The sequence below is a fragment of the Garra rufa genome, chromosome 23, assembly GCF_049309525.1.
Source record: "Garra rufa chromosome 23, GarRuf1.0, whole genome shotgun sequence".
Taxonomy (NCBI): domain Eukaryota; kingdom Metazoa; phylum Chordata; class Actinopteri; order Cypriniformes; family Cyprinidae; genus Garra; species Garra rufa.
In genome coordinates this window covers 23,667,807-23,695,068 of record NC_133383.1, presented here as the reverse complement: position 1 = coordinate 23,695,068, position 27,262 = coordinate 23,667,807, and the positions used below count along the sequence as shown (strand labels likewise).

General features: G+C 33.8%; 1 protein-coding gene across 1 annotated transcript; it reads left to right on the top strand.

Annotated features, from left to right (window-relative positions):
- Positions 1-5,044: 5,044 nt before the first annotated feature.
- trpc7a (transient receptor potential cation channel, subfamily C, member 7a) lies at positions 5,045-25,033 on the top strand. Its single transcript, XM_073829094.1, has 12 exons — positions 5,045-5,469; positions 11,469-12,231; positions 15,011-15,193; positions 15,269-15,433; positions 15,537-15,753; positions 19,238-19,471; positions 19,678-19,942; positions 23,409-23,604; positions 23,693-23,914; positions 23,988-24,065; positions 24,142-24,217; positions 24,418-25,033. Exons 1-12 carry the CDS (start codon positions 5,045-5,047, stop codon positions 24,555-24,557), a joined length of 2,964 nt encoding a protein of 987 aa, XP_073685195.1. The 3' UTR covers positions 24,558-25,033.
- The last annotated feature ends 2,229 nt before the right edge of the window (positions 25,034-27,262 follow it).

Sequence of the window (27,262 nt, the reverse complement as noted above, 5' to 3'; positions counted from 1 at the left end):
TGTTGAGCACACTCTTGTGTTCTTTGTAGTCTATACAAAATGGAGATATTTAGTTTAGTTGTTGTAGTAAAACATAACATTTTAGCTCTGCGTAAACATTTAAAGGAAGATAAACATGCTCACATTATAAATTAGCAATTAGCCAACCGGCTAGTTTCCACAGTCATTTTCTTAAATAAATGCAATATTGTTATCTGAAAGTTAGGTCCTATGTCCCGTCGAACTTTAATAATACACATTTTCTGAAGTTCTTTGTCCTGTGGAAATTTGTGAAATTATATTTTCTCTTTATTTTTATGACTAAACAATCTACGCAACAATACGCCACAGTGGGCGCTGCTGGACTGCTATCCCTCACAGCCTCATTTTCGATTCAAAATGGCGGCGGGCTGAATAAGGCGTATTGAGCTCTTAAATATGTGTTGTGAGTTTGACCAAGATACCTCATTCCCCTCAGGAGTTATAGGCATTTTACTAAAGGTGGCCCTGCCCCTATTTAACATTTTGACTTCCTTTGCGAAGGAGAGTGGAATTGTTTTGTGAAGTTTTGAGTTTTCTTTAGGCTTTATAGGATTTGGGGTAAATTCAGACTGGTTCCTTTTCTAAACGACCCCGTTATAGCCTCCCAAAGAGTAAATTTAAACATTTTGTTAATAATTATTGACTTAGAGAGTCTAGAGAATTGTACTGCAGTCTTCCTGCACTCGTTTGGTTCAAAAAATTCAAAATACCCAAAAATTTCACCAAGGATTCCAACGACATAAGACACTTGAGCCCTACCCCCCCCCCCCCCCCCCCTTGCTGATCCTTGGTCATTCTAACAATTACAATAGGGTTTTAGTGCTACGCTGGTACCCTGATTCATAGAATAAATTGCAAAGTAGCATTTTCTTGCTTTTTACACTTATAATTTTTCTATTGAAGTCTAAGAAGGAATCAAGTCTAAACTATGTATGGTCTATAATATATTGCAATTTAGAAAAAAAGAAGAAGAAAAAAGCAATGATTTAAAAGTTCCTCGGCTGAACTCTTGTGTAAATCCAGTTGTGTGTGGGAGGAGCTGACAGCAATAAATCTATCAGTGACAAGATTACAGCTGTGAGGTTGTTATAAATCACTCTCTCTGTCTTTCTTTCTCACTGTTTGTCATTCAGTCAACCAAAACAATGGGAAAAATCCTGCTTTCTCTCTTGTAAATGTCCTCTCATAACCTTTCTTCATCTCCTCTCACCCACACTCCTATCCCAACATCTGCTGAATGAGATTCTACTGCAACATCTCCTCTCTGATTGACACCTCTATTTCCCCAAAGGCAGAATAATCTTCTAGAGATACTGTCTGAGCAGCACATTGTACCTGTGGGGAAAGACATTAACAAACTCGGCTATTCATTACACTGTATCGATCAGGCCTGGACTGAGAGTATTTGCCGTTTATCACATAATTTGAAAGGGATGTAATGTAGTATCGTTGTGTTGTAGGTTTTTGCTTGCTTTCTGAGAATTCCAAGCATCAGTTGGCTTCATCTCACAGTCCCTTTGAATCCTAAACTCTGACATCACACAATTAAGTTTGCGAGTCGTATGAGATGAGATGAGATGGGCCAGACCTCAGAGAAAGATCTCTCTGCATGAAGCCTTTGATGAGCATCAAAGCACCTCAACAGGTGATCTGCTGCAGTCCATCCAACAGCTGCTCTGCATTTAGCATGGAGGGGTTTCAAAACTCAAACTGTGTATTTGTGGCCTGATGCTGATGTTCAAATGTACCGTGGGATTGCATTTTATTTGGAACACTGTAAGAGAGAGCGGTGGTAGTTGCCATCTCAAAGCACTCAAAGGCCCATTTATGCATATTCTTGCGACGTTAGCATCAAACAGTTTATTAAAAACTGTTATTTATTAAAACATGTTATTTTGTTAATTTCATCCCGCAAGCAAAATATTTATATTGCAAGCAAAATATTTATATAATGATAATATGTTATTATCAGTAATTCAATAAAACTGGCGTAATGTAACAATGTAATGAAAGTAGAATGATAAATAATTAAATTAAAATAGAAAGATAAAAAGAAAATAGAAAGAAATAGTTAAATATAAATATTAGTGCTGTCAAAGCGATTAATCACGCCCAAAATAAAAGTTTGTGTTTATATAATATGTGTGTACTGTGTATAATTATATGTATATATAAATACACACACATATACAGTGGGTACGGAAAGTATTTAGACCCCCTTAAAGGTTTCAGTCTTTGTTATATTGCAGCCATTTGCTGAAATCATTTAAGTTCATTTGTTTTTCCTCATTAATGTACACACAGCACCCCATATTGACAGAAAAACACAGAATTGTTGACATTTTTGCAGATTTATTAAAAAAGAAAAACTGAAATATCACATGGTCCCAAGTTTTCAGACCCTTTGCTCAGTATTTAGTAGAACCACCCTTTTGATCTAATACAACCATGAGTCTTTTTGGCAAAGATGCAACAAGTTTTTCACACCCTTGCAGATCCTCTCCAGTTCTGTCAGGTTGGATGATAAACATTAGTGGACAGCCATTTTTAGGTCTCTCCAGGGATACTCAATTGGGTTTAAGTCAGGGCTCTGGCTGGGCCATTCAAGAACAGTCACAGAGTTGTTGTGAAGCCACTCCTTCGTTCTTTTAGCTGTGTGCTTAGGGTCATTGTCTTGTTGGAAGGTAAACCTTCGGCCCAGTCTGAGGTCCTGAGCACTCTGGAGAAGGTTTTCATCCAGGATATCCCTGTACTTGGCCGCATTCATCTTTCCCCTCGATTACAACCAGTCGTCCTGTCCCTACAGCTGAAAAACACCCCCACAGCATGATGCTGCCACCACCATGCTTCACTGTTGGGACTGTATTGGACAGGTGATGAGCAGTGCCTGGTTTTCTCCACACATACCGTTTAGAATTAAGGCCAAAAAGTTCTATCTTGGTCTCATCAGACCAGAGAATCTTATTTCTCACCATCTTGGAGTCCTTCAGGTGTTGTTTAGCAAACTCCATGCGGGCTTTCATGTGTCTTGCACTGAGGAGAGGCTTCCGTCGGGCCACTCTGCCATAAAGCCCCGACTGGTGGAGGGCTTCAGTGATGGATGACTTTCTACTTCAGTGATGGATGACTTTCTACAACTTTCTCCCATCTCCCGACTGCATCTCTGGAGCTCAGCCACAGTGATCTTTGGGTTCTTCTTCACCTCTCTCACCAAGGGTCTTCTCCCCAGATAGCTCAGTTTGGCCGGACGGCCATCTCTAGGAAGGGTTCTGGTCGTCCCAAACGATTTTTTAATTTACAGTTTAATTGACCTTGTTTTAATTAGATACTTTTAATTATGTAAGCGCAAACTTTTATTTCTGATGCGATTAATCATAATTAATCGATTTGAAAGCACTAAAATAAATATTAAAAATAAACATGCAAAAATATATACATATAGTATTTTTGTAATGTATCTTGTTTTAAGGATCTATATGCAGTTGTTTATTTTTAATATTTATTTAAATTTTAATGTATTAATGTATTGTCTGTTTTCTGAAAATGCTCATGTAATTCTTTGCTATATTAATTATTTTATCTTAATTTTAATTGATAATTTAATTAGTGCTGGGCAGTGATTAAATATGATTAATCACATCCAAAATAAAAGTTTTTGTGTACATAATATATGTACTGTGTATATTTATTATTTATGTATATTTATGAATATATAAATATACACATGGATATATATTACATATATTTATATATGATATAAATTATATGACTATAAATATATACATGTAAATACATGTAAATATTTTCAAAAATTAGGCTATTTGTGTGTGTCTTTATATATACATAATAAATATACACAGTACACACATATATTATATAAACAAAAACTTTTATTTTGGATGTGATTAATCACGATTAATCGATTTGATTTGAAATAAATATTAAAAATAAACAAGCAAAAGTATATACATATAGTATTTTTGTAATGTATCTTGTTTTAAAAGTGTGTGAGTGTGAGTGTGTGTGTGTGTGTGTGTGTGTGTGTGTGTGTGTGTGTGTGTGTATACAATTGTTTATTTCAATATTTATACACATTTTAATATGTATTGTCTGTTTTCTGAAAATAAGTACTCTCATGTGATTATTTATTATTAAATTTTAATTATTTTATCTTAATTTTAATGTATAATTTAATTGACCTTGTTTTAATTAGATACTTTTAATTATGTAAACGCAAACTTTTATTTTGGATGCGATCAATCGTGAATAATCAATTTGACAGCACTAAACTAGTTATTGAAAATAAACACACAAAACCATATTAATTAGATACTTTTAATTATGTTAAACGCACACTTTTATGTTGGATGTGATTAGTCAATTTGACAACACTAATATAAATTTAAAAAATAAACACGCAAAAATATATACATATAGTATTTTTGTAATGTATCTTGTTTTAAGGCTATATATACAGTTGTTTATTTTAATTATTTATTTACATTTTAATATGTATTGTCTGTTTTCTGAAAAGAAAGATGCTCTCGTGTAATTCTTTGCAATTTTAATTATTTTATTACTTTATTTTTGTTTTAATATATTATTTAATTGACCTTCTTTCAATTAGATATTTTTAATTATAATAACTAAATATTTAAAAGCACTAAAATATTACAAATAAACACACAAAAATATATACATATCACTGACCTGCTATAGATTAGTGATACATATAATATTTTTGTCTTGTATATAAACATCCTTAAAACAAGAAAAGTTTACTTTAACATGCAGAGAATTACAGAGAATGTATTTTTTATTATATTTATTTCATTATATTTTACTTTTTTGTAGTATGTACTTTGAGAACTCTTCACAACAGTGGTGGGAGGTGTTAATCCGAGGGGTCTGGGAGGGAGAACCAGTAGAAAAAGTGCGTGTTTTACAAACTGACTGTGACACTTGTTGCAGAACATGAGGTTGACCGAATCTCTCACTTACCTGCAGCTTCTTTGCTCTCAAAATGCCGACTGAGAGAGACGACCGCGATATGCACGCCAAAGAGCAGTTCATCATGTCTCACGCCGCTCTCTGCACCATCCCGCTCGCTCTCTCGGCGGGAGATGCTGCCATAGCCGCGGCGGAGACCGAGCGCGTCAGACGCGCACCTGCTCGAGGCGTATCCGACACTCCCGGCGAAGAGTTCACCTACGGCGACGGAAACACCTGCTGTCGCCCTGACAGACCTATGATAAACAGGTGTATGACTCTGCCTGGTACTCTGATAGAAAACGACCCCACCAAGACAGAGTTAGCAGATCTTCATGAAGTTGAGGGATCCAAACATGAGTTTGGCCATCACGCGCACAGGTTATTCGACAGCGATGATGACCTGGACTATCACGTGCACCATCACTGGCACCCTCATGAGAGCAACTCACACTATTCGTAAGTAAAAAACACTGTAAAGAGTAATGATGAAAAAAAATGTTGAACTGAATATGTACAAAATATTGTGTAGTATTCAAGAACGAATAAGGCGTTTTTTTATATTATTGAACTGCGTTCGGATTCAGTTAACATGTTTTAGGTGATTTTGCATTATATTTATTAATATATGTATTACCTTTTTTTAAAGTCCTCTTTTTGTGCTCGCTCGACCTCAGTCACTCAGCATAGGAAAGAATATGTGACCCTGGACCACAAAACCAGCCATAAGGGTCAATTTTTTGTTTAAATAGAGATTTAAACATCAACTGAAAGCTGAATTAATGAGGTTAATGGTTTGTTAGAGCAGTAGAACAATATTTGGCTGAGATACAACTATTTGAAAATCTGGAATCTGAAAAAAAAAATCACCTTTAAAGTTTTCCAAATTAAGTTCTTAGCATTGCATATTACTATTTAAAAATGAAGTTTTGATATATTTACAGTGGGAAATTTACAAAATATCTTAACGGAACATAGGCCTAACCTTTACTTAATATCCTAATGATTTTTGGCATAAAAGAAAAATCTATATTTTTGACCCATACATTGTATTTTTAGCTATAGCCATATATATTCTACAAATATACCCATGCTACTTAAGACTAGTTTTGTGGTCCAGGGTCACATATTATTTTTATGCATTTTTTTAAGAATCATGGAGTAATGGCTGCTGAAAATTCTAAATTTCCATCATAAATTACATTTGTAAATATATTAAAATAGAAATGTTAATCTGCATATATTATTATTATTATTATTATGTCAGTTATTAATAGCTATTTTGTATTTGATTTTATATATTTTTTAAAAAGTCAAGTTATTCAAAAAATAAATGATAAGTTAAGGAAAAAAATACTGTAGATTCAGTTTATTTTTAACAAATTAAGTTATTTACTGTAACAACAACAGTCTAAGATCATTTAAAACTTAAAACCTTTAACTTGGTTTACTCCAAAAAAAATTTTTTCATTACTCACTCTTATGTCATTCCAAAACTGTAAGACCTGTATTCATCTTCAGAACACAAATGAAGATATTTTTAATGAAATCCCAGAGCTTTCTGACCCTGTATAGACAGCAACGAAACTGACATGTTTAAGACAGGAAGGTAGTAAGAACATTGTTAAAATAGTCCATGTGACAGCAGTGGTTCAACCTTAATGTTATGAATTTATGAGAATATTTTTGTGCGCAAAGAAAACAAAAATAAAAACCTTATTCAACAGTTTCTTCTTTTCTGTGTCAGTCTTAGATGCACATTCACAAGAGTACCATGACGCATTTTCTTGCAATGTGTTGTCGTCTATGCAGGGTCAGAAAGCTCTCGGGTTTCATCAAAATTATCCTAATTTGTGTTCCAAAGATGAATGAAGGTCTTATGGGTTTGGAACGCCATGAGGGTGAGTAATTAATGACAGCATTTTCATTATTAGGTGAACTATCCCTTTAATGTCAAACAGAGAAATAAATAAATGTCACTGCAAGACATTTATTAAACTTGTTCATTTAAAGAGCACTTTAAAGAGGATAGTTCACCACAAAATTAAAATTCTATTATTGTTTACTCAACCTCATGACGTCCCAGATGAACATGACTTTTTTTTCTTCAGGCAAATGCAAGCAAAAACTTTTCTGCGAGTCGATATGATTCAGGTGTATGATGGGACTCTCAAAGTCCCAGTTGGGCCCATCTCTGCCCCATTTTATGAATCAGTGTTTTCTAAAGCAAAATGATAAGTGTGTGTAAGAAAAAAACTAATATTTGAAACCATTTTATCTGTAAACCATCGCTTCCAGCCAACTGCCATACGCATGCTAAGGAGTTCGCTCTTTAAGTAAATGTCAGCATGTTGTGAAGCGTGATGTGTGATGAAGCGTATCGCCTCCCAACATCATGGCAATCGTTAAAAAACTTAGTTCTAGATATAAATATAGAAACAAATATTGAGTAATGAGAGCAACAGAGCAAAAAGTGAGTAGAATCTTTTCCATTTTGTTTTTCAGTCAAGAGATATTATGTTGATCAAAAGTAACATTAAAGACGTTGTTGTTTAATGTATTCATTTCAGTGTTGCTCGTTTGAACTTTCTTTTCATCAAAGAATCCTGAAAAAAAAATCTGTTAGTTTCCACAAAAATATTAAGCAGCACACCTGTTTTCAACATCAGTATTATTAATGATTCTTGAGCAACAAATAAGCATATAAGAATGATTTCTGAAGGATCATGTGACACTGAAGACTCGAGTAATGAGGCTAAATACAACAGCCCTGATGAAGATACTTCTTTCAAAACATTACATTTTTACACACCACAAACTGTAAACTGTATATTTCACAAAATTCCACCAAAAGAGTCATGTACAACTTAAGTCAAAAGTTTACATACACCTTGCAGAATCAGAAAAATGTTCATTATTTTACCAAAATGAGAGGGATCATGCAAAATACATGTTATTTTTAATTTAGTACTGACCTGAATAAGATATTTCACATAAAATATGTTTACACAAGAGAAAATATTAGTTGAATTTATGAAAATGACCCAGTTCAAAAGTTTACATACACTTGATTCTTAATACTTTGTTGTTACCTGAATGATACACAGCAGTTTTTTTTTTTTTGTCTGTTTTTTTTTTTCTGTTTAGTCCTGTTCATGAGTCCCTTGTTTTTCCTGAACAGTTAAACTGCCTGCTGTTCTTCAGAAAAATCCTTCAGAATCAGGTCACACAAATTCTTTCAAAATGTTGAATGTTTTTCAACATTTTGTGTATTTGAACCCTTTCTAACAATGACTGTATGATTTTGAGATCCATCTTTTCAGGGCAACTGAGGGACTCATATGCAACTATTACAGAAGGTTCAAATGCTCACTGATGCACCAGAAGGAAACACAATGCATTGAGTCGGGGGGTGAAAACTTTTGGAATTTTAAGATCAGGATGAATATACCTTATTTTGTCTTCTGGGAAACATGTAAGTAATTTCTGTAGCTTCTGAAAAGCAGTCCTAAATGGGGGGAAAAAAATGATATTTAGGCAAAATAAGAAAAATGTATCTTCGTTCTGTTCATAAGTTTACACCCCTGTCTTATAATGCTTTATTTTTCCTTCTGGAGTATCAATGTTTGAACCTTCTGTAATAGTTGCATATGAGTCCCTCAGTTGTCCTCAGTGTGAAAAAGATGGATCTTAAAATCATACAGTCATTGTTGGAAAGGGTTCAAATACACAAAAGTGCTGAAAAACCAATGAATTTGTGAGACTTGAAGGATTTTTCTGAAGAACAACGGGCGTAAAAACACAGTATTAAAATCAAGTATAAACTTTTGAACGGCGTCATTATCATAAATTCAACTATTATTTTCTTTTGTGGACTATATGTAAATGTCTTTTATGTGAAATATCTTATTCAGGTCAGTAGTAAATAAAAAAAATAATGTAAATAATGTATTATCCTTCATATTTGGGTAAAATAACTAACATTTTGCAAAATCTGCAAGGTGTATGTAAACTTTTGACTTCAACTGTAGTCTAAGGTAAACATAATTTCATACTTTCCCTTCATGTCAACAGTTGTCTCATTTAGGAATTTAGGAGAAACATCTGAGACAATCTCCATTAAGTCTCCTGAGTTGTGAAAGAGCAGTAAAATCTCCTTGGCCTTCTCATGAATGAATATTGCAGTTATTAGATTGACACAGTTCACACACCCCATATTGAAACATAAATTATTTAGCCTGTTTATTTCAATCTCGTTTAATTTCAGGGCTATTGACAGATACATTTGCAAGCTTACGATTCTCTGTCCCCTGCACTCTGCGAAAACTGATCAGTAAAGATTTAGAGATGGAACAAAATAGCATTTTGCACACTACAGAATCGCAATGTTTGATTTAACATGTTGCGAAGCAAGGAATGAGTTTTATTTCAAGTGACACCCGCAATTGTGATCTGTTACGCAGTACAATTTGCACTGAGGTTTTTGCAAAATGTAATAAAATTAGATTTCATCCTTTGCTGTCTACCTGGCTTGTGTTTGAATATAACTTGCTTACCATTTAACTAGTTCAGTGTCTTTGAAGCCTTTTTAAGTTCAAGGGAAATTGACACTACAAAGCAGCTCCAGTTAATTCGATAAAGTAAATGAATGAAGTCCTAAGGTGAAGATCACACTATAGTATGATGTTAGGAACATCTGTTCTTAGAGGTGCTTCCTGTAATGAGCTTAAGCTCTCTAGTAAAGGATGCGTGTAATTAGAAGTCCATCTGCATTGATCTCATTGACCACCGCTGTAATTTATGGTGCTGTACTTTACTGTATTGTACTGTTCTGTAAATTCATCCAGTGTTTGGTTGATCCAAGAAGGTTTGTAATACCTGAAGAAAGCTAACATTGACATTATCTACTATGGGTCAATCATGTGACAAATTTTTGTCTTAAAGTTTCATTTACTCAAAAATATATTAAAATGCAATTCAATAACTTGAATATACAGCTGTGGTCAAAATGTATCTGCAAAATGTTAACCAAAACCAATTTTTTTTATTTAGTACTGACCTGAATAAGATATTTCATGTAAAAGATGTTTACATATAGTCCACAAGAAAAAATAATAGTTGTTCTTGAGTGCCTTGTTTGTCCTGAACAGTTAAACTTCCCACTCTTCTTCAGAAAAAGCCTTCAGGTCCCACAAAGTATTTGGTTTTTCAGCATCTTTTGCATATTTGAATCCTTTCCAACACTGACTGTATGATTTTAAGATCCATCTTTTCACACTGAGGACAACTGAAGGGACTCATACGCAGTTATTACAAAAGGTTTAAATGCTCACTGATGCTTTAGAAAGAAACACATGCGGGGGTGAAAACTTTTGAACAGAATGAAGATGTGTACATTTCTCTTATTTTCCCTAAATATCATAGTTTTTGTCATTTAGTACTGCCCTTTAGAAGCTACAGAAGAATCTTACATGTTTCCCAGAAGACCAAATAAGTTCAATTTACTGTGATTTTCAAATTCAAAAAGTTTTCACCCCCCTGGCTCTTGATGCATCGAGTTTCCTTCTGAAGCATCAGTGAGCGTTTGAACTTTCTGTAATGGTTGCATATGAGTCCCTCAGTTGTCCTCAGTGTAAAAAGATGGATCTCAAAATCATACAATCATTGTTGGAAAGGGTTCAAATACTCAAAAGATGCTGGAAGGCCAAAGATTTTCTGGGATCTAAAGGATTCTTCTGAAGAACAGCGGGCAGTTTAACTGTTCAGGACAAACAAACACTCATGAACATCTGCTACAAAACAAAAACAACTGTGGATCATCTAGATAAAAACACAGTATTAAGAATCAAGCGTATGTAAACTTTTGAACGGGGTCATTTTTATAAATTCAACTACTATTTTCTCTTGTGGACTACATATAAACATCTTTTATGTGAAATATTGTATTCAAGTCAGTACTAGATAAAAAATAACATGCATTTTGTATGATCCCTTATATTTCGGTAAAATAATTAACATTTTGCAGATACTTCTAACATATTCTCTCAATGATTTCAGGTTTCTAGTTTAACCAGATACTATGCCACCCTTTAATCATTTAAAGTTGGCATAAGACTTTCTTCAAGGCTGCATTTACTTATTAAAAAATACAATATACAGTAATAAATTCTTGTGATAGAAAAGCTGAATTTTCAGCAGTCATTACTCTAGTCTTAAAATGTCACATTCTTATAGAAATGTATTAAGATTTAGCAAGAAACAAAGTGAAGTGTTGAATACAGTTGGGCGGCGACAGTGATTTTTTTTCAGGAGTCCCTGAAGGATAGAATGTTTTAAAGAATTTATGTAAAATATGTATTTTTTTATAACATTATAAATGTCTTCACTGTCCTTTATAAAAATCTTATCTAAAAATCTAAGTGTGTATATATCAGCAATGCATTCTCTGGGTTTTGCAGGTTTGAGGCCATTCAGCGAAGACACACCACCCTGAGAGAGAAATGCCGCAGGCAGGCCGTCCGCGGCCCTGCATACATGTTCAGCGAGAGAGGCACCAGTCTGACCGAAGAGGAGGAGCGTTTCTTAGATGCAGCAGAGTACGGAAACATCCCCGTGGTCCGTAAGATGCTTGAGGAGTCCAAGACTCTGAATGTAAACTGTGTAGACTACATGGGCCAAAATGGATTGCAGCTCGCCGTAGGGAACGAACACTTGGAGGTCACAGAACTCTTGCTGAAGAAAGAGGGACTGGCACGAGTGGGCGATGCCCTGCTGTTAGCCATCAGCAAAGGCTATGTCCGGATAGTAGAGGCCATCCTGGCCCATCCGGCATTTGAAGGTAGTCTCCGTCTGACTCTGAGTCCCCTGGAGCAACAGTTACGAGATGACGACTTCTATGCATACGATGAAGACGGAACTCGCTTTTCCCAGGACATCACACCTATGATCCTGGCAGCCCACTGCAAGGAGTACGAGATCGTGCACATTTTGTTACTCAAAGGGGCTCGCATTGAGAAACCGCATGACTATTTCTGCAAATGTGGTGAGTGTGCGGAGAAACAGAAGCAGGATTCTTTCAGCCACTCTCGATCGAGGATGAACGCTTATAAAGGCCTCGCCAGCGCTGCCTATCTGTCACTGTCTAGTGAAGACCCTGTGCTCACAGCGCTGGAGCTTAGCAATGAGCTGGCACAACTCGCCAACATCGAAACTGAATTTAAGGTGAGGAGGTGCACAGAAGTACTTTATCCAGAAGTGTCACTCAAAATCACAGTCCCAAACTCATATTCCATATACAGTAGTAAAGTAAAGGTAGTAAAAGCATAGTTCAGTGAATTCTGATATTGTTTATTCACCCCTATGTTTTTCCTAACGTGTGTGACTTTCTTTCTTCTGTAGGACATAAAAGAAGAAGCCATTATTATGAAATACAAGTTCTACATTTTTTTATTTATATTATGATTATGTATTGACAAAAAAAGTCATTATGACAAAAAGTTTCAGTTTTATGTCCTTTTTTAATAATTATATTTGTCAAATTATGACTTTTTTATCTTAACATTTTATCTTAACATTTTATCAGTTTTTGTCATAATTACAACTTCTTATCTCATGATTTTATTTTATTTTGTTTGACCTGTTACTGTTTTTTAAAGTATGAAAGTCATTATTAGGATATAAAAGTCAAGATTTTGACATAGATATATTAAAAAGTCCTAATTATGACATAAATCATACTATTTATATATTTATGATATTATAATTATGTATTAACAAAGAAAGTCATAATTATGACCTTTTTATCTTAAACTGTTGTCTTCTATGTCTTAATAGTTTTTGTCATAATTCATACTTTTGTCATAATTATACTTTATTCACCTTTTGCTGTTTTTGAAAGTATTACAAAGTCATTGTTATGATATAAAAAGTCAAGATTTTGACATAACATATTTTAATTTCTGACAAAAACGTCAGTTTCAACCTTTTATTTGTCACTTTTTATATTAAAATGTTGTCTGTTTTGTCTTAATAGTTTTTGGTCATAATATCGACTAACAATTTATTATTTTTTTATATTTCTGAGAAGAAAAATCATAATTATGACATAATTTGTAATAATTAATTTTATTATTATTATCAGATTTTCTTTAATAATTTATGATATTATAATTATGTATTGACAAAAAAGTCATAATTATGACAAAAAGTCTAAATTTTATGTCAGTTAAAAATTTTCATTTGTCATAATTATGACTTTTTATCTTTAATTTTTTTTTGTCTTAATAGTTTTTGTCATAATATCAACTTATGTCCGACTTATGACTTCTTATCTAATGATTTCAACTTTTTAAAATTGTATTTAATTTTATTTTTCAATTTTTATTTTAATTTATTTGATTTTACCTGTTGCTGTTTTTGAAATTGTGACAAAGTCAATAATATTATGATAGAAAAATTCAAGATTTTGACATAAAATATTTAAAATCTCTTAGAAAAAAGTCATAATTATGACATAAATCATAATAATAATATATTTATAATATATAAATTATGACTTTTTTGTCAATACATAATTATTAATTACATAATTACTTAATTATGATAATGTTCTCAGAAATTAAAATAATATCAAAATCTTGACTTTTTAAATCATAATAATGACTTTGCCATAATTTTAAAAACAGAAACAGGTCAAATAAAATAAAAAAATATGACAAAAAGTAGAAATTTTATGTCAGTTTCAAACTTTCATTTATGTCATTATTATGACTTTTTATCTTAAAATGTCTTGTATTTAGATAATTATTTTAGATAATTATTTATTTCATTTGACCCGTTACTCGTCCTTAAACCATAATTAACTTATTTTTAAGTTATTACCAGGATCCTCTATCAGTGTGATTTCAGATGTATTTGTAGTAAATTGTGGTTATTTCTCTGAAAAAAATAGGGCTATCACTAGAATAAATAATAATGATTTATCTTGTCATTATTTGATAAATGTGTCATAAAATTATGTTAAACATATTTATTTTAATATATAAATGTATCATGTTCATGCAAACCCTAAAAAACATTTTTTTAAATATCTTTTTGGTGTACAATGACTTTAATCGGTATGAATCATTATGTACTTTGCACATACTACAAACTCCTTTAAGGCACTCTCATGATTATTTCAAAGCACAGCTTCTCAGTTAATCTAGGGAGTGTCCAATCGTGAAAAGTGTGCTCATGGCCCTGTAATGAGCTGCGTCTCTCTTAGAGAAATGTCTACGCTCACTCGAGCTCACAGACCGGCAGATTATTCCACACGAAAACCAATTTCCCACCCTTGAGATTAGCCTCATTATAAATTAGAGGCTGTTCGATGACAGTTTCTGGTTCAGTAGAATCTCACTACACAACATTTTTCCAAAAAGAAAACGTTTCTCCAGAGAGCTTCACGCGCTTCACAGACGTGTGTTGTTTTATATTTAACTATGTAGGAGAAAAGTTCTTCACTGAAAGTCACTCTGGGGAAATATCTAATCAGGAGTTCTCAAATCCAGACACTTTTCCCCTTATTGTGGTTAGTGAGCTATTAATTGAAACTGCTCCATCGAGAGCTTCCTGTAATCACCCCGTTATTATTCTCTCGTCACCGTTTTTCTCTACAGACGATCACTTTGACAGTTGTAATGGCGTGTCAGTGATTCCGCTTCTGTAATTTCACATAAAATGTTTGTTCTCCTAAACCACTGCGATGCTATAATTAGCAGGATGGGCTTCTCTTGGGTGCCCTCCATTAGGTACATTTTTGTTTGAGAAGATCTGATGCGAACATCAATCAGACTTCCATTTGGAGGTGCGACATGGGACTTTCATGCATTCGCACACATCCATGTTTTTCACAGCAGAGCATTCACTGTTTGCTGGGTCCCAGTTGGAGTGAATTATTTTTTACAAGTGATTAATAGCCCGCCTGAAGTCATAATACTGTCGTTCTGTTTTGTTTCAGAATGACTACAGGAAGCTCTCCATGCAGTGTAAGGACTTTGTGGTTGGTGTTTTGGATCTCTGCAGAAACACGGAGGAAGTGGAGGCCATTTTGAATGGAGATGTTGATCAGACTCCACCAAGCGAACACCACCGGCCTTGCCTTAGCCGGGTCAAACTGGCCATTAAGTATGAAGTCAAGAAGGTACTGGGAAATAATTTATAGACTAAAGCGGAATGCCTTCCCAAGACAATGTCTAATTCAATGATGTCCCTACAGTTTGTGGCTCATCCAAACTGCCAGCAGCAGTTACTGACGCAGTGGTATGAGAATCTATCAGGCCTTAGGCAACAGTCAATCGGCGTGAAGTGTTGGACAGTGCTGGGAGTGACGGTTGGCCTGCCATTTCTTGCCATTGCATATTGGATTATGCCCTACAGCAAGGTACATCATCATCATTCAGAATCAATTCATTTAATAACATTGGGCAGGCTTCTCTTTTTTCTTCCATTGTTAAGTGTGTTTCTGCATTTGATCCTTTCTCCAGGTGGGCCAGGTTCTCCGCAGTCCCTTTATGAAGTTTGTAGCTCACGCCGTCTCATTTACCCTCTTCCTGTGTCTTTTGGTTCTCAATGCCTCGGATCGCTTCGCAGGAGTCAAAAACCTTCCTAACGAAACCATCATTGATCATCCACGGCAAATCTTTCGCATTAAAACCACTCAGTTCTCGTGGACAGAGATGTTAATAATGGAATGGGTGCTGGGTGAGTATCAGTGAAGCATGAGCTGCAGATCATTGTTAGATGATAGCAGGGGCGTTTCCTTTCAGGCAGTGTCTCCTCAATACAGTGGTGTGGTGTTTTTTTTTTTTTTTTTTTTTTTTTTTTTGCATGTTTGTCACACTTTAATGTTTCAGATCATCAAACAAATTTAAGTATCAATCAATGATAACACAAGTAAACACAACATGCCGTTTTTTAATTAAGCTTTTTTATTATGAAGGGAAAACAAAATCCAAACCCACATGGCCCTGTGTGAACAAGTGTTTGCCCCCTATACCTAATAACTGATTGGGCCACCCTTAGCAGCAACAACTGCAATCAAGCATTTGCGATAACTTGCAATGAGTCTGTTACTCGTCTTGACAGAATTGTTGTAATTCAGCCACATTAGAGGATTTTCGTGCATAAACCGCCTTTTTAAGGTCATCTCAATAGGATTCAGGTCAGGACATTGAATAGGCCACTCCAAAGTCTTCATTTTGTTTTTCTTCAGCCATTCAGAGGTGGATTTGCTGGTGTGTTTTGGATCATTGTCCAGCTGCAGGACGCTTCAGCTTGAGGTCACAAACAGATGGCCGGACATTGTCCTTCAGGATTTTTTGGTAGACAGGAGAATTCATTGTTCCATTTATCACAGTAAGTCTTCCAGGTCCAGACGCACCAAAACAGCCCCAGACCATCACACTACCACCACCATATTTTACTGTTGGTTCTTTTTCTGAAATGCTGTGTTACTTTTACGCCAGATGTAATGGCGTAAAAAAATTTCAGCTTGAGGTCACGAACAGATGGCCTTTTTTATTTTTTATTATTATTCCCTTAATAATAAAAAAGCTTTTTAAAGTCACGAACACCTTCCAAAATTTTCAACTTTTCTTTCGTCAGTCCACAGAGTATTTTCCCAAAAGTCATGGGGATCATCAAGATGTTTTCTGGCAAAACTGAGACGAGCCTTTATGTTCTTTTTGCTCAGCAGCGGTTTTCGTCTTGGAACTCTGCCATGCAGGCCATTTTTGCCCAGTCTCTTTCTTATGGTGGAGTCATGAACACTGACCTTAACTGAGGCAAGAGAGGCCTGCAGTTCTTTAGATGTTGTTGTGGGACCTTTTGAGACCTCTTGGATGAGTCGTCGCTGTGCTCTTGTGGTAATTTTGGTCGGCTGACCACTCCTGGGAAGGTTCACCACTGTTCCATGTTTTTGCCATTTGTGGATAATGGCTCTCACTGTGGTTCGCTAGAGTCCCAAAGCTTTAGAAGTGGTATTATAACCTTTTCCAGACTGATAGATCTCAAGTACTTTCTTTCTCATTTGTTCTTGAATTTCTTTGGATCTCAACATGATGTGTAGCTTTGAGGATCTTTTGGTCTACTTCACTTTGTCAGGCAGGTCCTATTTAAGTGATTTCTTGATTGCGAACAGGTGTGGCAGTAATCAGGCCTGGGTGTGGCTAGAGAAACTGAACTCAGGTGTGATAAACCACAATTATGTTTTAACAGGGGTGGGGTGGCAAACACTTTTTCACACAGGGTCATGTGGGTTTGGAATTTTTTTCCCTTCATAAAAAAACCCTTTATTTAAAAACTGCATGTTGTGTTTACTTGTGTTATCTTTGATTAATATTTAAATTAGTTTGATGATCTGAAACATTAAAGTGTGACAAACATGCAAAAAAATAAAAAATCAGGCCAACACTTTTTCACACCACTGTATATTGGATGAGAAAAAAATTGTAGTGCAAAGTATTACAAAATATAACATTGAAAACACTACCCTCTAAAAAACTCTGGGTTAAAACAACCCAATTTGGGTTATTTTGGTAACCCAACACTGGGTCAAATATGGACAAACCCAGTGTTGAGTTATTTTAACCCAGCCAGTTGGGTTAAATCTTTGACCCAACATGCTTGGTTGTTTTAATTAACTCAAATATTGAATGGAAATTACTATTGCTTGCCTAAAATGAACCAAATATAGGTTGGAATTTAAAAAGCAGATACATAATTACTAGAGGCAACAGTAACAATCAGTGAAAACACCCATGGACTTAGGCTTAGTTTTTAACTTTACATACATTTATTGTTTAACAAGCATTTTAGAAATAAAAATATAACATTTAAAAGTAATATTTTAATTCAAGTGTATTAAACGGTTCTCTGTTATCCTTTCTAACCAAAATAATGCAGAGTCTCGTGCCAGCGATGGCCTGCTATTCCGCCGCCTCACGTTTCACTCGTAGCTGAAAGATAACTTGACTGACTTCATAACCTGTCAGTAAACAAACAGTACAAAGTTTTGAGAACATATTTTAAAATTCATTAATTAGAAGCAGTATTATGAATAAAGTCAGTTTATGTTATGCAAGATCTGGACAAAAAAAATAAGCGTCATGTTATTGGCATGATTATTAATTATATTCATTGGTTATATCTACTCACGTTCATTAAAACAGTTTATTACGACTTCTTATCTTATGATTTCAACTTTTTTATTTTATTCTATTTTATTTTATTTACCTGTTGCTGTTTTAAAAAGCATGACAATGTCATTATAGTGATATAAAAAGTCAAACATTTGACATAATATTTAAATTTCTAGGGGGAAAATCATAATAATGATATTTATGATATTATAATTATGTATTGACAAAAAAGTATCTGTATTATGTCCTTTTTAAACTGCATTTATGTCAAAATTATGACTTTTTATCTTAAAATGTTGACTTTTATGTTTTAATAGTTCATCAGATATTTTGCTATCTGATTGCATTTACAATAAATGATGAATAGGTCTGGAAAAATTAGCTTTATGTCATTGTTATTGATTAATGATATTAATGTTCATTAAAACGTGATTTATACTCTGATCATTCAAAAGTGAAGGGTTAAATAAGCTTTAAAAATGTAAATAATTTACTAAATTAATATAGATTTATTTAGCAAGGGCACATTCGATTGATAAAAAGTAACAAGAACACTATTTCTAATGTACAAAGGATTTATCTTTCAAATAACTGCTGTTAATTTGAATGTTTCTATTCATCAAAGAATCCTAAAGGAAAATGTGTCACAGTTTCCACAAAATTTTTACATTTGAAAATGAAAATCTGTCATTATTACTTACCCTCATGATGTTCCAAACCTGTAAGACCTTTGTTCATCTTTGGAACAATAATTAAGATTTTTTTTTTGATGGAATCCGAGAGCTTATTGACCCTGCATAGACAGCAACACAACTACCATGTTCAAGGCCTGGAAAGATAGTAAGGACATCATTAAAATAGTCCATGTGACATCAGTGGTTGAGGCAAATACTTTTTGTGCACAAAGAAAACAAAAAAAGCGACTTTATTCAACAATTTATTCTCTTCCGTGCCACTTTTGAACTCTAGAATAGCCTAGAATAAATTACTAAATATTTCAATCATGATGAATGAACCCTATTTCTTTCTTTGATTCCCCTGATCAGGAATGATCTGGACGGAGTGTAAAGAGGTTTGGGCTGTTGGGCCGCGTGAATACCTCATGCATTTGTGGAACGTGTTAGATTTCGGCATGCTGTCAGTCTTCGTGGCGTCATTCACCGCACGGTTCATGGCTTTCCTGGGAGCCTCCCGTGCACAGCTGTATGTGGATTTGCACGTGACTAATGCAGACTTGATCAATGTCTCATTACCAGAAGACGTGGCCTACTTCACTTATGGTATGTTGCAAAAACATTGAATCTGTATATTCAATAAGAAAAATCTAAAGTGAACTGTAACTGTATCAGTATAAAAGACCAGAAGGTCTGTTTCTGGTTTCAATCAAATGCTTAAACGTGCTGCACAGACTTTCTTGCAGCTGTCTGAAATGAAACAAAATGCTGCCATCAAGTGGTGACACCAAAAAATGCTTCTTGTCTCTCAGCCAGGAACAGGTGGCTTCCCTCAGATCCTCAGCTCATCTCTGAGGGCTTGTACTCCATCGCTGTGGTGCTTAGTTTCTCACGTATCGCCTACGTTCTGCCGGCCAACGAGAGTTTCGGACCCTTACAGATATCTCTTGGGCGCACTGTGAAGGATATTTTTAAATTCATGGTCATCTTCATCATGGTCTTCCTTGCCTTCATGATCGGCATGTTTAATTTGTATTCCTACTACTTGGGAGCTAAATATAACCCTGCTTTTACCACGTAAGTCCAATAAAGTTACGATGACAATTATTATATTTAAGATTGACTTGTTAAAGGGATAGTTCACCAAAATAAATGAATAAATAATAAAAAAAAATCTATGATTTATCCCCAACGATTTGTTACAAATTAGAGGATATTACAAATTCCTCCTGCGGAACACAAAAGTAGATGTTTCTCAGAATGTTCAGGCTGCTCTTTTGTGACCAGTGGCTATCAAGCTCAACAAAAGACAAAAACAAACACCATTTAAAGGTTTGGGGTCAATATGATTTCTTTCTTTCTGTCAAAGACACATTCAATTGTACAAAGGTGACAGTAAATATTTATGTTACCAAAGATTTCTATTTTAGATAAATTTTGCGTATGAACTTTCTGTTCGTTTAAGAATCTTAAAAAAAAAAAAAAGTGGTTTCCACAATAATATTAAGCAGCAAAATTTTTGATAATCATTTGATCATGTGACACTAAAGTATAGAAGCCCATTTTCGCCACTGAATGAAGAATGTAAAAAAAGTTATTGCGACTTTTTATCTCACAATTCTCACTTTTTTTCACAGAATTGCTTGATACAAACGTGCAATTCTGACATTTTTCTCAAAATTGCATGACATAAACTCACTGTTGTGAGAAATAAAGTCAGAATTGTGAGATTAAAACTTGCAATTCTGCAATTTTTCTCATAAATGCGTGTTTGTGTCTCAATTCTGACTTTTTTCTCGCAATTCTGAATTTTTTCATCAGAATTGTGAGATATAAACTCGCAACTATGAGTAATAAACTTAGAATTGCAAGATATAAACTCAAACCATTTTGACTTTTTCTCAAAACATAACTATTGTGAAAAATAAAGTCAGAATTGCAAGATAAAAATCCTGTAATTCTGATTTTTTTTTCTCACAAATGCGAGTTTGTATCTTCCAATTTTGACCTTTTTTTAGAATTAGGAGATGAAAACTCACAATTGCGAGTTATAAAGTCAGAATTGCGAGATATAAACTCACAATTCTGAGAAACTCACAATTTTTTTTTCTCAGAATTGCGTGATATAAACTTAATATTGTAAAGTAAAGTCAGAATTGCGAGATAAAATGTGAATTTATATCTCACAATTCTGACTTTTTTCTTGCAATTTAGACTTTTTTTTCTCAGAATTGGGAGATATAAACTTGCAACTGGGAGTTATAAAGTCAGAATTGTGAAATTACTTGTTATAAACTCACCATTGCCAGATAAAAACCTGCAATTTTGACTTTCTTTCTGTCTAATAGTTTTAACTTGTTTCTCGCAATTCTGACTTTTATCTCAGAATTGGAAGATAAAAACTCGCAACTGCAAGTTATAAAGTCTATAAAGATATAAGATATAAACTCACAATTCAGTTTTTCCCCCTCAGAATCACGTAATATAAACTTACAATTCTGACTTTTTACTTGCAAATGTGAGTTTGTAGCTCGCAGTTCTGGCTTTTTTTCTTGCAATTTTGAGTTTATATCTTGCAATTCTGACTTTTTTCTCACAATTCTGAAGTTTTTTCGCAACTGTGAGTTATAAAGTCAGAACTGTGAGATATACATTTGCAATTACGAGTTATAAAGTCAGAACTGCCACATAAACTCACAGTTCTGACTTTTTTCTCAGAATTGCGTGATATAAACTTAATATTGTGAGAAGTAAAGTCAGAATTGCAAGATGAAATGCAAATGTATATCTCACAATTCTGACTTTTTTCTTGCAATTTAGACTTTTTTTTCTCAGAATTTGGAGATATAAACTTGCAACTGGGAGTTATAAAGTTAGAATTGTGAATTATAAATTTACAATTGCAAGTTATAAAATCAGAATTGCCAGATATAAACTCACAATTCTGTCTTTTCTCACCATTGCCAGATAAAAACCTGCAATTCTATCGTATAGTTTTAACTTGTTTCTCGCAGTTCTGACTTTTATCTCAGAATTGGGAGATAAAAGCTTGCAATTGCAAGTTATAAAGTCCAAATTTGGAGATATAAACTCACAATTCATTTTTTTTCCCCTCAGAAATGCGTAATATAGACTTACAATTCTGACTTTTTACTCACAAATGTGAGTTTGTAGCTCACAGTTCTGGCTTTTTTTCTTGCAATTTTGAGTTTATATCTTGCAATTCTGACTTTTCTCACAATTCTGATTTTTTTCGCAACGGTGAGATATAAATTTGCAATTACGAGTTATAAAGTCAGAATTGCCACATATATACTCACTGTTCTGACTTTTTTATCAGAATTGTGTGATATAAACTCCAATTGTGAGATGAGATAACTTGCATTTCTGACTTTTTTCTCATAAATGCGAGTTTGTGTCTCACAATTCTGACTTTTTTCTCGCAATTCTGAATTTTTTTATCAGAATTGTGAGATATAAACTCGCAACAATGAGTAATAGTCTCACAATTATGACTGTTTTCTCAGAATTGCGTGATATAGACAATATTGTGAGAAGTAAAGTCAGAATTGCGAGATAAAATGCAAATGTATATCTCAGAATTATGACTTTTTTCTTGCAATTTAGACTTTTTTTTTCCTCAGAATTGGGAGATATAAACTTGCAACTGGGAGTTATAAAGTCAGAATTGTGAATTATACATTTATAATTGCAAGTTATACAATCAGAATTGCCAGATATAAACTCACAATTCTGGCTTTTTTTTCACCATTGCCAGATAAAAACCTGCAATTCTAACTGACTTTCTATCTTATAGTTTTAACTTGTTTCTCGCAGTTCTGACTTTTATCTCAGAATTGGGAGATAAAAGCTTGCAATTTCAAGTTATAAAGTCCAAATTTGCAGATATAAACTCACAATTCATTTTTTTTCCCCTCAGAAATGCGTAATATAGACTTACAATTCTGACTTTTTACTCACAAATGTGAGTTTGTAGCTCACAGTTCTGGCTTTTTTTTCTTGCAATTTTGAGTTTATATCTTGCAATTTTTCGTAACTGTGAGTTATAAAGTCAGAATTGCCACATATAATCTCACAGTTCTGACTTTTTTCTCAGAATTGTGTGATATAAACTCAATTGTGAGATAAAAACTTGCAATTCTGACTTTTTTTTTCTTGCAAATGCAAGTTTGTATCTCGCAATTCTGACTTTTTTCTCAGAATTGGGAGATATAGACTTGCAACTGTGAGTTATAAACTCCAATTTTAGAGGGGGGAATATGTCTTTTAGAATTGTGAGTTTATATGACATAATTCTGAAAAAAAAAAGAGTCAGAATTGGAATATGGTAGAATATACGGTAGTGTATAATAAATTTGTGTGGAATAATGTCACATTTAAGCCAAATGTCTTCCTCAGAAAGCTATATAAAAATATATTTTTTGTGTTTCACCAAGGAAAATAAGTTGTACAGTATATGTTTTAATAATGTATGTATTTTTAAATGCTTCATTACCATTTTACATGTTTTTATCTGTTACAGGGTAGAAGAAAGCTTTAAAACACTGTTCTGGTCCATCTTTGGTTTATCTGAGGTGATCTCTGTGGTTTTGAAGTATGATCATAAGTTCATTGAGAACATTGGTTATGTGTTGTTTGGGGTCTACAATGTAACAATGGTGGTGGTCCTGCTCAACATGCTCATAGCCATGATTAACCACTCATACCAGGAGATTGAGGTGAGACGAATCTACTTTTGCAAAAAATAATAATGCTTAAAAGGATAATGTGTCATACATATGTTTACATTTGTGTGTGTGAGAACAGGAGGACGCTGACGTAGAATGGAAGTTTGCTCGAGCAAAGCTGTGGCTCTCCTATTTTGATGAAGGCAGCACTCTTCCACCCCCCTTTAATCTAATACCCAGCCCCAAATCCTTCTATTACATGGCTCAGCGCACCAAAGCATGCCTAGTGAGTTTATGCAAGGCCAGGGTTCGCAGCAACAGCAGCCAGCAGGATGAGGCAAAGGCCAATTCATGCTCTAAGGTCAGAGATCAGAAAGAGTTTTCAAACTGTTTGAATGTAAAAATCGCAGGTTGTGATTTTGATATCTTTTCAGCTTCATCGCTTTCGACCTTACCACTCACAAGAGGGCTTCACGGTTAGGAATCCCATCAAACACCCCACAAGATATCAGGTACTGGTTGATTTTTTTTTATCCTAAATTGTTCATGTACAGGAAAACCTCATTCTAACCTTCTATTTTCTCACAGAAACTTATGAAGCGTCTCATCAAGCGGTATGTCCTGAAAGCCCAAATTGATAGTGAAAGTGATGAGATCAATGAAGGTGAGACTCATTTATTCAACCATTAGTGTCTATTTTGTGATTTACTTAGGCTCTAAACACATTTCTTTGATTGATGTTGATCAAGTAGGTGTCAAGCGATTAACTGTGAAGTGTTCAAAATGGCTGTAACTGTGATTTCAGAGTCAGGATTTGACTTGAAACCTGTTAAACTCTTGTCTTCATGTGGCTTTTCTTCTCAGGTGAGTTGAAGGAAATCAAGCAAGACATTTCCAGTCTCCGCTATGAGCTCCTGGAGGAAAAGTCACAAGCCACTGAAGAACTAGCCGAACTGATCCAAGAGCTTGGAGACAAACTCAGCAAAGGAACCAAGAGACCATGAAAACTCTTGTGATTGTAGCTGAAAGTGTCCTAGCCTGAGTCTAGATCTGCTGAAATAGTTTAGATATAAACTTGAAAGTCTGTTTATACTCTGAATCTATTTTAGATATTGGTTCGTGAAGGTAGCTAAGATTTGTGGTTGGCATAGGTATTTAATAAAGCAATTTGATGAAGTAATTTTACTAACTCTAACTCAGGAGAGAAGCAGTGCTAAATAATAATTATAAATTCAGATGAATGTATTATCAGAGTATCTATATTATTAACATGACAACAACAGAGCTAAATGTGTTAGTATTTACTTTAGTTCTCAGTCCTCGTCCTGTATCCCAGAGCTGAACATTATGATCTTGGAGGCTTGGCTTATGGGTGTATGATAAAAATAAATGTGTTTTGAATAACATAGTCATCCAAAATGTGCATGGGGAACTCCCGGACCTGAACAGAGATGCAATACAATTTCTTCCCCTCTCTCTCCCTCTGCCTCTTTCTCTTACTCTTTTTAATCATGCATCACAAAGCAATATATAATTATATTTTGCTTAAAGACAATTAATCCTTTTTTTTAAAGAATGTTAAAAATTGTATATCGTGGCATTTAAACATATTTTCCTTCCAAGTCCATAATGTAATAAAATAAAAATAAATAATAAAATTAAATAATAAAAAGTCACAATGCAAAATGATCCTAATGGAAGGCTTGGTTTTCTTTATGTAAAGTAGAAGTGAATAAAAAAACAACAAGGTTGTGTGTGTGTTAGTACTTTGACAATGAATTGTCAGTTCTCAGTATGAAAATATATGATATTAAAAGAGCCTGCTTATATTTAAGCTATTGATAGTATTTTCACATTAGTATTTTTTAAACAAACGTATCTATTTTTTGTAGCTTTAAAGGTTATATTTTGCCTATAGAAATTAAGAATTTAATTGTTATTATGCATTTTTTTATTTAAACATAAACTAATTTGAAAACTGAAATTACCAAACAACAAATAAATATATAAATAAATAAAAGCATTACAATAATAAAACGTGAAAATATTCTTATTCTTAATATTAGCAAAATGGTATGCAAAGATTACACTACAATATTTCAGATTTTGATTGATTTTCTCTACCCCATATATAGTTCTTAAAGGGGTCATGACATGAGAATAATACTGTGTTGTTACCTGAATAATTCACAGCTGTGTTCTTTTTTTTTTTTTTTTTGGTTTAGTGATAGTTGTTCATGAGTTTCTTGTTTGTCCTGCAGTTCAACTGCTCGCTGTTCTTCAGAAAAATCCCTCAGCTCGCACAGATTCTTCGGTTTTTCAGCATTTTTGTGTATTTGAACCCTTTCCATCAATGATTATATGATTTTGAGATCCATCTTTTCACACTGAGTACACCTGAAGGACACATATGCAATGATTACAGAAGGTTCAAATGATTACTGATGCTTCAGAAGGAAAAACAATGCATTAAGAGCTGGGGATGAATACTTTTGAAATTTGAAGATCAGGGTAAATTTACCTTATTTTGTCTTTTTGTCTGGAAGTATTTCTGTAGCTTCTGAAGGGCAGTACTAAATGAAAAAAAATATATATATGATTTTAGGCAAAATAAGAAAAATGTACACATCTTCATTCTGTTCAAAAGTTTACATCCCTGGCTCTTACTGCATCGTGTTTCTTTCTGAAACACATGTGAGTGTTTGAACCTTCTTTAACAGTTCAATGAGTCCCTTAGTTGTCCTCAGTGTGAAAAGATGGATCTCAAAATCATACAGTCAATGTTGGAAAGGGTTCAAAAATACACAAAAATGCTGAAAAACCAAAGAATTTGTGGGACCTGAATGATTTTTTCTGAAGAACAGCAGGCAGTTCAGGACAAACAAGGGACTCATGAACAACGATAACTATAAAAAATAAAGATAAAAAAAGCTGTGGATCATTCAGGTAACACAATATAATCAATCAAGTGTATGTAAACTTCTGAACAAGGTCATTTTTATAAATTCAACTATTATTTTCTCTTGTGAACTATGTAAAAGTCTTTTATGTAAAATATATTATTCAGGTCATTACTAAATAAAAAATAACATGCATTTTGTATGAACCCTCTTATTTTGGTAAAATAATTAACATTTTGCAGATTATGCCAGGTGTAAGTAAACTTTTGACTTCAATTTTGTATTAAAATAATTAACAAGAAGAGTACATCTCACAAAAACAGCCAAGAATCTGGGTCATATTTTAGCTAAAAGAAAATAAATAAATTATTATTATGCCATTTTTAAATGAAAAATATACTAATTTGAAAACTGAAATTACCAAACAACAAACAAATAAAATAAATGCATTACAGTAATACTGAAAATGTTCTTTATTGTAAGCGATAATTACGCAAAATTATTTCAGAATTTGATTTGATTTCACTAGCCAATAGTTCTCATTTTGTTTTTTGTTTTTTATTATTTGTTTAATTACGTATAGTTACTATATTCTTGTTATTTTTATTTTGTATCCATTTGTTATTTGAGCTGCCACTAAAGCTTTCAAAAAGTCAAATTAAATATATTAATAAATAATAAAAAAGTCATTGTTCCTCCCTTGTTGTTTGACAGCAAAATCCTCCAATCAGACAGCTCCAAATACACCCCCATGCGTGTCGTTTTCAGGAAGTGATACTAAATGGAATTTCTGCCTTTCCCCCCACGTG

What these genes read in the sequence shown, in the direction of transcription:
- trpc7a (XM_073829094.1), top strand. Translation starts at nt 5,045, where the DNA reads ATGCCGACTGAGAGAGACGACCGCGATATGCACGCCAAAGAGCAGTTC. An exon ending in GAGAGCAACTCACACTATTC is followed by an intron (nt 5,470 to 11,468) that starts GTAAGTAAAAAA and finishes TGGGTTTTGCAG; the next exon opens with GTTTGAGGCCATTCAGCGAA. An exon ending in AATAATGGAATGGGTGCTGG is followed by an intron (nt 15,754 to 19,237) that starts GTGAGTATCAGT and finishes TCCCCTGATCAG; the next exon opens with GAATGATCTGGACGGAGTGT.